The sequence below is a fragment of the Chionomys nivalis genome, chromosome 9 (assembly GCF_950005125.1).
Source record: "Chionomys nivalis chromosome 9, mChiNiv1.1, whole genome shotgun sequence".
NCBI lineage: Eukaryota > Metazoa > Chordata > Mammalia > Rodentia > Cricetidae > Chionomys > Chionomys nivalis.
This window is the reverse complement of record NC_080094.1, coordinates 63,111,666-63,123,827: the sequence shown is the minus strand read 5'-3', so window position 1 is coordinate 63,123,827 and position 12,162 is coordinate 63,111,666. Positions and strand designations below refer to the sequence as shown.

At 36.2% G+C, this 12,162-nt stretch overlaps 1 protein-coding gene across 1 annotated transcript; it reads left to right on the top strand.

The window, feature by feature from the left end:
• The first annotated feature begins 11,037 nt into the window (after positions 1-11,037).
• On the top strand, positions 11,038-11,955 carry LOC130881797 (olfactory receptor 4K3-like). Its single transcript, XM_057781578.1, has one exon. The coding sequence runs from the start codon at positions 11,038-11,040 to the stop codon at positions 11,953-11,955; it is 918 nt and encodes a 305-aa protein (XP_057637561.1).
• The last annotated feature ends 207 nt before the right edge of the window (positions 11,956-12,162 follow it).

Genomic DNA, 12,162 nt, shown 5'->3' with positions numbered 1-12,162 from the left:
AGCACCTTGGGTCACCATGACCCCAGGTAGCAGCACGGGCCACTCAGATTGTCATGATATTTATAGTAGTATCACCCTTGGAAACCCATATGAGCCCAGGTCATAGACCAGACCCATGGCATTGGCAAAGCCTTTGTTAGTGTCAACAGCCTTAGACATTATCACAGACACTGGCTGTGGATGGGTTGTGGACCTAGACATGACCCTGGCAGCAGCTCTTGCCCAAAGTCATCATGTTCCTTGGTTGGCATCTAAAGGCCACTCATGAATATGACCCCAGTGGTGCCATGGCCATTAGATAACAAAGTGACCACAGGTGGTAGCCCAGACTCTGGACATTCTTGTGGTCATGGTCATTGATATCAACATAGACTCCAGCTGCTGTAGGATCACATACCCTGACATGGCCTTTGGCAACAGACCAGCACCTGACATCATCCTGGTCCTGGGTGGCAAGCAGGCCACCAACATCAGCCTAGTCCTCAACATGCTCACTTCTTCAGATCTGCCACTTAGCATACCACACAAGCCTGTCCACTTCTCTTTCTCTCCTATTTCTCCACCATATACTTGTTCATCTTCAGGCTGCTTTGTTATCAGGTGGCCCATGAATCTAAACACCATTCTTAAAAACACTGATAACTTTAAGTATAAAAATAAGTCATTTAACATAGCAAGCTCACTATTAACTATTTAACTGAATAAAATAAATCTGTGTGTATGACAAACACAGGAACATTTACACTGTTGCATTCCTAACAGCTACAGATTGGATACAACCCTAATGTACTGAAGTGGGGAGTAGATAAATAGATGTGCATACAATGGAATAAAAGCAGCAATATAAAATTATCAATTTAACAGCATAGTTTAATCCCAAATTCAGAGAGAAGAAACCTTGAATCAAAAGGAAACATAACATGTGACCATGAAAATCAATGCCATATTAGCATCACACCTTATAACTTCTTAGATATTTATAACTTCTCGGATATGCATAGAAAATGATGCACCATCTTATGGTAAAAATTTGGAGAAATGAGTTCTTAAATTGTTCGCACAAATACATACTTTCGAATCCAATGTTGATAATAATCTGGAAGATTTCAACACTCTAAAAATTGAAGAAAATCATGTGTTTCGAGTAAATTTGTGCTACATAGCTTAACACTGGGCAACATGCAATGCTCATTCCTGTATCAATGTTTTCAAAATGCTTACTACTAGGTAAAGGCAATATATGTGATACACTGTGTGATGGATGGAATACATACTATTCCATATAAAATATATGGAACACTTAGTGTTTGTGGAATAAATTCTATGCCATGCTGTTAAGGCTTTAAAAAGAGGGATATAATGTCATTGATGGATTTGGAGAACATTATGCTAAGTGAAAAGCCAGGTAGTAAGTAAAACTGTAAGGTGTGCTCTCACTTATATGCAAAGTTCTAAAAAGTTGAATAAATAGGAAAAAAGAAGAACTGTGGTCAATAATAGTATATCACAGAGAAAGAAGAAGATATCTAAGTTCATAGTTTTATACATAACAAACATTACTAGAAAATTAATGCACTATGTTAAAGCTATAGATAGTAGATTGTTATAGTAAGTTGAAGAGATTTTAGGTGTTTTTAATGCATACACTGTGTCTATGTAAAATACTGATATGCAATATTGCAATACATATATAATATATATATATATATATACACAAAATGGTGATCAACTTAAGCATATACTATAAGTGAACTTAAAAATAAAAGCAAAATTATACAAATTAAAATAGAATTGTTTGCCTGAGTCCTTGGTGTGCTATGAATTTATCATATAGTGCCAAAAGAGAGTATGAGAGAAAATATATCACTCCATTGGCATTTTCAGATGTCATGACAGTTGTCTAAATGTGTATGCACAACTGTGAAGCTACAGACAAGATGAATTTTTCAATTTTCAAAAATATTATTTTATTTATGTGTGTGTACATGTGCACATGGATGTATGTATGCTTACCTGTCTTCATGTAACAACACTTGTGCTCAGATTAGAAGACAATGTGATGAAGTCCAGTTCCTCCCTCCACTATGTGGCACCCAGTTAAGTCTAATGCATAAACTCATTGGCAACAAAACATGTTATATGATAAGATAGCTAATTGGTCACAGCAGAATCACATTATTACAATGGGACACAGTTTCAGATTCGACCAGAATTTAGAGGTAACATTATCAATTTGTGTTGCAAGGAGGGGGCTCTATTGTTCTTTCCAGCCACTTGGCTTGCTTAGTCCAGAAGTAACCACACAGAAACTGTATTAATTAAATTGATGCTTGGCCCATTAGCTCTAGCCTCTTATTGGCTAACTCTTACACCTTGAGTTAACCCATTTCTATTAATCTGTATATTGTCATGTGTCAGTGGCTTACCGGGAAAGATTCAGCATGTCTGACTCTGGTGGCACCATGGCAGCTTTCCCAGTCTGCTTTCTCCCTCCCAGAATTCAGTTCCATTTTCTCTGTCTACCTAAGTTCTGCCTCTATCAGGCCAAGGCAGTTTCTTTATTCATTAACCAATGAAAGCAACACACAAACAGAAAAGACTCCTACACCAAACTTGTGAGGACCTGGTTGATGAAATTACTTCAGTAATGTAAGTACATCCCAAAGTGACTGTTTTACTGTTATTTTTTCACTCATCTAGTAAGTTTTTTTCAATATTAGCAGCATGTTTTTTATCACTAGTGATTTTTAGAAAATTCCATTAGTGCTTTTAATTGTTCTATTATCTAAAAACATCATATGTTTACTTTTCCAAATAAAATTAGAGATTTATGGAAACATTAAGTAGTTTATAAAATAAACTTACGTAACATGAAAAGATATAAGACTCCACTGTAAAGCATGCTGCTGTAGGCCACTCACATTATTCTAAAATCATCTTATCTTAAAATTTTATTATTCAGCTATAAAACAATGACATCCTAAAAATTGCAGGCAAATGGATGGAACTCAAAAAAATCATCTTTAGTGAGAAACCCAGACACAGACAGACAAGCACAATATGTACTCACTCATAAGTGAATACTAGATGCAAAGCAAAGGATAACCTAACTACAATCCACAGGTCCAGAGAAGCTAGGTAACAAGGAGAACCATAAGAGAAACACATGGATCTCCCTGGTAAGGGGAAATTGATGAGATTTATTGAGTAAACTTGGGGCAGGGTATGGGATTGGTAAAGACAGCATGGGAGAATAGGAGAGTCGAGTTGGGGAATGGATGAAGTGGGAGAGCAGTGAAAGAGATATCTTCATAGAGGAAACCATTATGGGGTTATGGTGAAACCTGGTGATAGGGAAGTTCCTAGGAATCCATAAGAATGGCCCCAACTAAGACTCCTAGAAATAGTGGAGAGTGAGCCTGAACTGGCACGATGTAATACTATTAGTGAATACCCTAACTGTTATCGCAGAACTTTCATCCAGTAACTGATGGAAGCAGATAGAGAGATCAGCAACAAACACCAGACTGAGATCAAGAGTCTTGCTGAGGAGATGGAGAACAGATTATATAAACAAGGGAGGCTAAGAGTATGAAGGAGAAAACCACAGAGAGAATTGGCCAGAGCTCCTGGGACTTCATATACTCTTGACTAAACAGCTAGGGACCCTGTATGATATCTACCTAGTACCTATCCTTGTGACCAAAAGTTGTACAGCTTTGTCTGTTTGAGGGGGCCCCTGGCAGTGGGACCAGGATCTATTCCTGATGCATAAGCTAGCTTTTTCGAGTCCATTTCATGTGGTGGGTTGCTTTGCTCAGTCTTCATGCAGGGGGAGGGTCTTGGTCCTGCCTCAACTTAATGTGTCAGTCTTTGTTGACTCCCTGTAGGAGGCTTTACCATTTCTGAGAAGTAGATGGGAGTAAGTTGGCTGGGAGGGAGAAGTAGGAGAAGGAGAGGGAACAGGAATGGTGGCTGTTATGTAAAAATGAAAAAAATTACAAAAAGATGTTAGACAAGCCCAAGCTGTATACCATGATATGACAATTTTCATGTGACAAAAACATGTTTTTCTACAGAGCCATATAAAGGATAGCTTAAATACTTAATTGAATAACAAGAGAAATCAATAATGAGTAATCTAAGATGAATTCACTCCTATCCTCTACAACTGAAAGAAGCATAAAAATTACACTCAAAGAAAAATTACATGTTTTAAAGAAACTGAGGTCACAAGATTCTTTTGTCTTGGAGGATCCTTCCAAGCACACAATATTTTCCTCACAGGACTCCATTTCTGAACTGTGTTTTGACAGGACATGACTCCCAGTGTTCCCTTAAAAGAACACACTTCCAGTGATCTCACTTCCTTCCCTCAGGCTCTAAATCCTAAAAGCTTCATCACCTCCAGACCAGTGACCAAGCATTAGATTCATGGTTTACAGTTGTGAATGCAATTAATATTGCCTAATTATATATTTAAAATTGTTTAAGTGACCACATTTATATTTTGTATTTTTTCAGACATTTTTCTTAAAAGTTAATAATATACAATATTGTACAAAATGCTTAAAAGACTATCATAGTAGAACCTATGAAGATAGTAATGCTGAGAGTTATGAAAACTCTGGAGTCTCAAATCAAGTAGTTTCAGAGTGGTTGGCTTTTCTAGCCAGCCAGCAAGGAGTTTCCCCCAAATTCAACCCATCCTCTGGCCCCTCCAAATTATTAGCCACACTCCACTCCCAAGGTGGAAATCTGAAACACAGATTGCTCCAATACTGCGGGGACTTAAGAAGTGAACAGTCATGTAGTGGGATACCTTCTTCTCTGCAGCTCATGGAACCTTCTCGAAAATTGACCACATACTCGGTAACAAAGAGAACATCCACAGTTACAAAAAAAATCAGTAACCACCTGTATCTTATCAGATCACCATGGATTAAAGCTAGAATTCAACAACAATGCTACCCCCAGAAAGCCTACAAACTCATGGAAACTGAACAGTCAACTACTGAACCATACCTGGATTAAGGAAGAAATAAAGAAAGAAATTAAAGTCTTCCTTGAATTCAATGAAAATAAAGAAACAACATACTCAAACCTATGGGACACTATGAAAGCAGTCCTGAGAGGAAAGTTCATAGCACTAAGTGCCCACTTAAAGAAAACAGAGAAAGCACACTTTGGAGACTTAACAGCCCACCTGAAAGCTCTAGAAAAAAAAGAAGCAGACTCACCTAGAAGGAGTAGAAGACTGGAAATAATCAAACTGAGGGCTGAAATCAACAAAATAGAAACACAGAAAACAATTGAAAGAATCAATGAAACAAAAAGCTGGTTCCTGGAGAAAATCAACAAGATTGATAAACCCCTATCCAAACTAATCAAACGGCAGAGAGAGAATTTGCAAATTAATAAAATCAGAAATGAAAAGGGGGACATAACCACAGACACAGAGGAAATTCAGAGAATCATTAGATCTTACTACAAAAGCCTGTATGCCACAAACTGGAAAATGTAAAAGAAATGGACACTTTTTTAGATGAATACCATATACCAAAGTTAAACCAGGACCAGGTAAACAACCTAAATAGACCTGTTAGTCGCGAAGAATTAGAAGCTGTTATCTGAAACCTCCCTTCCAAAAAAAGTCCAGGACCAGATGGTTTCAATGCGGAATTCTACCAGAACTTCCAAGAAGACCTAATACCAATACTCCTTAATGTATTTCACAATATAGAAATAGAAGAGTCATTGCCAAATTCCTTTTATGAAGCTGAAGTTACTCTGATACCAAAACCACACAAAGACTCAACCAAGAAAGAATTACAGGCCAATCTCACTCATGAACATCGACGCAAAAATCCTCAACAAAATACTGGCAAACCGAATCCAAGAACACATTAGAAAAATTATCCATTATGATCAAGTAGGCTTCATCCCAGAGATGCAGGGCTGGTTTAACATACGCAAATCTATCAATGTAATCCATCATATAAATAAACTGAAAGAAAAAAACCACATGATTGTTTCATTAGATGCTGAAAAAGCATTTGACAAAATTCAATATCCCTTTATGATAAAAGTCTTGGAGAGATTAGGGATACAAGGGTCATACCTAAATATAATTAAAGCTATTTACAGCAAGACGAAAGCGAACATCAAATTAAACGGAGAGAAACTTAAAGCCATCCCACTAAAATCAGGAACACGCCAAGGCTGTCCACTCTCTCCATACCTCTTCAATATAGTTCTTGAAGTCTTAGCAATAGCAATAAGACAACATAAGGGGATAAAGGGGATTCGAAATTGAAAGGAAGAAGTTAAACTTGCGTTATTTGCAGATAATATGATAGTGTACTTAAGCGACCCCAAAAACTCCACCAAAGAACTCCTACAGCTGATAAACACCTTTAGTAATGTGGCAGGATACAAGATCAACTCCAAAAAATCAGTTGCCCTCTTATACAAAAAGGATATGGAAGCAGAGAGGGAAATAAGAGAATCATCACCTTTCACAATAGCCACAAACAGCATAAAATATCTTGGGGTAACTCTAACCAAGGAAGTCTGGTTAGACCCACAAACCTATGAACACCTCATTTTCGATAAAGGAGCTAAAAGTATACAATGGAAGAAAGAAAGCATCTTCAACAAATGGTGCTGGCACAACTGGATGTCAACCTGTAGAAGAATGAAAATAGACCCATATCTATCACCATGCACAAAACTCGAGTCCAAATGGATCAAAGACCTCAATATCAATCTGAACACACTGAACTTGATAGAAGAGAAAATGGGAAGTACCCTACAACATATGGGCACAGGAGATCGCTTCCTATGTATAACCCCAGCAGCACAGACATTAAGGGCAACATTGAATAAATGGGACCTCCTGAAACTGAGAAGCTTCTGTAAAGCAAAGGACACTGTCACTAAGACAAAAAGGCAGCCTACTGACTGGGAGAAGATCTTCACCAACCCCGCAACAGACAAACGTCTGATCTCCAAAATATATAAAGAACTCAAGAAACTAGACTTTAAAATGATAATTAACCCAATTAAAAAATGGGGCACTGAACTGAACAGAGAATTCTCAACAGAAGAAGTTCAAATGGCCAAAAGATACTTAAGGTCATGCTCAACCTCCTTAGCGATCAGAGAAATGCAAATCAAAACAACTTTGAGATATCATCTTACACCTGTCATAATGGCTAAAATCAAAAACACCAAGGATAGCCTTTGCTGAAGAGGTTGTGGAGAAAGGGGTACCCTCATCCATTGCTGGTGGGAATGCAAACTTGTGCAACCACTTTGGAAATCAGTGTGGCGGTTTCTCAGAAAATTTGGAATCAACCTACCCCTGGACCCAGCAATACCATCCTTGGGAATATACCCAAGAGATGCCCTATCATATGACAAAAGCATTTGTTCAACTAAAATAAACTTGAAAGTGATTTTTGCCTACACTACTGAGAATTATAATTATTTTCCTAAAAGTAGAAATGAAATATACTTGAAAGAATAAAAGTTGATGATAGCCTTAACAAAGAACTGGAAAGAAAGATCTAAACAGAATGCACAAAGAAATCAAAGGGATGAAATATTTGGTTGTTTGCTTGCTAGTTTTTTTCTTTCTTTTGAATTTTTATCATGCCTTTTATTCTAATCATGATTTTTCCCACCCAAACAACTCCCAGAGCCTACTCACATACCAACCAATACACTATTCACTCCTTTCTTTTCCTCTCCTTAGAAAAACAGACAAATACACCAAGAAAAATAAAGAAACCAAATATAAAACACCATAAAAGAAATGTAAAAAGAAACACATAAATGCATAGAAGAACACAAAATCAGGACCAAGATTTTACAAGCAAAATCCAGTAAGACAAAAATTATCCAGACAGAGCAATATGAGAAAAAAGTCTTTACAAATACACTTCAGTTCATTTTTTGTTTGCCATCTACTACCAGTCATTGGGCCTCCCTTAGATATGGTTCGTGTACTCAACGTGACTCCACTAGAGTAAATTAAATTTTTATTTGTAAGCAGAAATCAATAGGAGATATATAGACCTGTGGAAACATCTCCCAACATTAAAGTTAAAAGAATTTAGACCACCTGGGCTACTGGGACTCAATTGTTAGTCATTAACTTGAGCTACAATCATATAGCTCCTTAGGTGAGACACACAGACATGGCTATGAAACTTATCATTGTAATAATTTTTATTCATCAAAATTCTATATAAGATATCATTATTATTATCAAATTAGACAGTACAGATTAGGGAGGACTCATCTTCTTGACAATCCCCAGGTTAAAATGCCCAGTACAACAGAATGCTTCCAAGAGACAAACACATTATTTTATAGGCAATGGAGATCTCTCCACATCTACTCATGTTATGCTAGACACCAGATAAAGAAAGCTGCAGTAAACAGATAAAAGAGAGAGAGAGAGAGAGAGAGAGAGAGAGAGAGAGAGAGAGAGAGAGAGAGAGAGAGAAGAAGCGAGAGGCATTCCAGGGTCTGCAGCTGCATGGTCTTGCTTGCTTAAAAGAGATTGGTCCATCAGAAGACAAATATCTTGAACTTCATTTGCCTCTCACTGCTCCTCTGGCATGCCTATATAGGTACTTTCACACATGCAACAGCATGTGTGTGGAGATTAAGAGACAGCTGAGGGATTGGCTTCTAACCCTCCATCCTGATGATCTGTATGATTAATTCATCATCAGGCTCTGCAACAAGTGACTTTAACTGCTATTGCATCTCAATGTCCCAAGTGATTCACCTTTTGAATTGTAAGTTGTCATAACACAAACAAAATATTAATTCATATTTACAAAATATTTCTAAAATTAAAGAAAATCTTTTCTTTATCATCTAGCTCTTAGAGTCGATTCAAGATAAGTTAGAGGCTAGGGATCCCCAAAGAATATGGAAGCTTTCCAATTTCATGGTCCTATTTAATGCGCAGAATGGGAAACTTTCCAAGGCAAACATGACTTTTGTCAGTGTATATAAACCACACTGAGGTGAAAAAAATTTACCAACCTTGGCCATAACAGGAAAAAATGATGTAAGAGTATTCCAGGGAAAATTAGATGAACTATCATCCAAAAGGGAAGATTTGTGTTACAAACTGATTCAGATAGCATGAGTACCTGGCAAATGACTGTTGTACATTCAGTTTTCATCACAACTACTCATTTAAGGTTTGTTTGCTTGTTTGTTTGTTTTAGTAGGACATCTGTTAAATCCTTCATGAGTTTACATGAGTCTTGCATTTGTCATTTTTAACTGTTGTGCTTGATGAAATTTTGTAGCTTTCCTTTCCAACTAGTTCTTACAACATTGGGAATCATAAAGCAGTTTTATATGTTTACACCTAATGGTCTCTTAGGATAATCTTAAAAGTTCCAAGTCTCTCAACACAGAAAAACTTTGTGCTGAGGAAACTAAACTGATTCTAATGTTATCTGATTACCATTTACATTTTAGACTCTGATTTTTCAAGATATAGGCAATACATTAGCAAAGTAGTTGTTAGAAATTACAATGACACAGATTAAAGGAATCATTATATACTAAGAATTCACCAAATTAAAAAAAGTATGTGAAAACACCAATGATATTCAAAGAGTTAAGTATGTCCAATTCTCAACAAAATAAAATTAACTTTATGTAATCCTGATCATTTTTACTATTTCAGTTGATTATTTTCACTTTTGTTATTTGTAATTAAATAAAAATGTTTCTTGTTTTACAAATGTTATTAATTTTCTTAGACATCACAAAATTGAAATTTTACTATTTATTTCATAATCTAGAACTGATATTGGGAAATTGTGAATCAGAGATACCTCATTTGGTACTATAGTTTTACTACTGTATAGAACTGATTGACACAGGAAATCAATAAACGTTATTGTTACTAACATATATTGTTTCAAGTACTTAACAGGGAAATCACAAAATATATCCTAACTAGTTAATGTTTTAACCTTCAAATTTCAAATCTAAAAGTAGTATGTAAAAGTATAGACATAAAAATTAAGAAAGAAAATTTATGAGAAATAGATAAAGGGAAAGTGTCAAGGAATGAAAAAAGTTTAGAAAATTGAAGAAATAGCCAGGCGGTGGTGGCGCACGCCTTTAATCCCAGCAGAGGCAGCCGGATCTCTGTGAGTTCGAGACCAGCCTGGTCTACAAGAACTAGTTCCAGGACAGGCTCCAAAACCACAGAGAAACCCTGTCTCGAAAAACCAAAAAAAAAAAAAAAAAAAAAAAAAGAAAATTGAAATGAAATAGGTAGAGAAACACAGAAAGAAGTTTACATGAACAAAATATTGTATGAAATCTCATCACTTAGAGTTGAAAGCAAAATCCTTTAGTCCTAGTAATACATGACTGTTCAGAGATACCGTCCAATGAGTAAGTCCAAATTCAAGAAAGATATAATGCTAAACACAGGTCTTTAGCATGTGGATTGTCAAATTATTTGATGAACCATTTTTTTCTCACAAATTTTAATAGACTATATTCAATTCTGTGTCTTCAGACAAAGTCAAAATAAGTCTTGTGCCTGAGAATTTTGTGTTTATGTTTAAAATATTTCAGTGGTTTCTCATTCTAGTATTTTGACAGTAAAGAGGCTTTAAATATGGCTCAGATATTAATTGAATAAAGTAACTTCTGATTCCATGGCAGAAGTGTAGATTTAACAATTGGGAAATGTGAGAGGAATATTTGCTAGTGATATTTTTAAACGATATACTCATTTACATACCTATACATATTAACTTTCAGATGTGGAAAGCTTTTCTTACATTTAGGAAAATTTCTCTATTAGAAAGAATATACAAAAACAACTATTTAAATATGACTTAATGCAATGCTAGGATATAATTTGTGTTCTTTCCTTCTTACTTTACTCTGAACATTAAGATATTGTTTCTATTTCAGGAATTCTTAGGCTCTGTCCCACTCAACCCGTTGGAGCACAGTTGGAGTACAGTGTAGTAAATGGGAGAAGCAAACCACTCTATGGTGTCCGAGTTTATTTTGCAGGGACTTTGTAACTCAAGGGAACTGCAGATTTTTCTCCTGTTGCCATTTTCCACCCTCTACCTGATGACTGTGGTAGGCAACCTCTTCGTGGTGATATTAATCATCACTGATCATCACCTCCATTCTCCCATGTACTTTCTGTTAGCCAATCTCTCGTTTACTGACTTCTGCCTATCCTCAGTTACTACCCCCAAACTGATTGCAGACCTTGTAAAAGAAAATAAAACCATTTCTTTTGGGGGCTGCATGAGTCAGATCCTCTTTGTGCATTTCTTTGTTGGAGGAGAGATGGTGCTTCTTGTAACAATGGCCTATGACCGCTATGTGGCCATCTGCAGGCCACTCCACTACACCACCATCATGGACAGACAGAAGTGCATCTGGCTTGTTTTAATATCATGGATCACTGGATTCGTGCATGGCATTAGTCAACTGATTCTGATTTTGGAGCTACCTTTCTGTGGACCTAGAGTGATAGACAGCTTTTTCTGTGATATTCCTTTAGTGATGAAATTAGTCTGCATGAATACTGATACTCTGGAAATTGTGATGAATGCTGAGAGTGGTGTTATAGCAACAGCTTGTTTCATTCTCTTTCTGATATCTTATACTTACCTTCTATTAACTGTTCAGCTCCACTCTAAAGATGGTTCATCAAAGGCACTGTCTACCTGTACCTCCCATATCATAGTAGTTGTGCTGTTCTTTTGTCCTGTCATTTTCATCTATCTGTGGCCAGTCAACATTACATGGGTGGATAAGTTTCTTGCTGTATTTTACTCAGTCATCACACCTCTCCTGAATCCAGCCATATATACCCTGAGAAATAGAGATATTAAGAATGCCATAAAGAAGCTGATAAGTCACATGTGAGTTTTTGAATAAATTTTAGACATCTTACATTATTAGAAAATTTATTGTATACATACCATTTTACACAAATTTTAATGGAAATTGATTCATAAGATAACTTGTTTCTGTACTTTATAACTTGTAATTAGTATATGGGTATGAAAATAACCATTATAAGAATATATTCAAAATTGTAATACTCATAGTTTTACCAGTTAGAATGAGCAA

Coding starts and splice junctions, on each gene's coding strand:
- LOC130881797 (XM_057781578.1), top strand. CDS start 11,038: ATGGGAGAAGCAAACCACTCTATGGTGTCCGAGTTTATTTTGCAGGGA.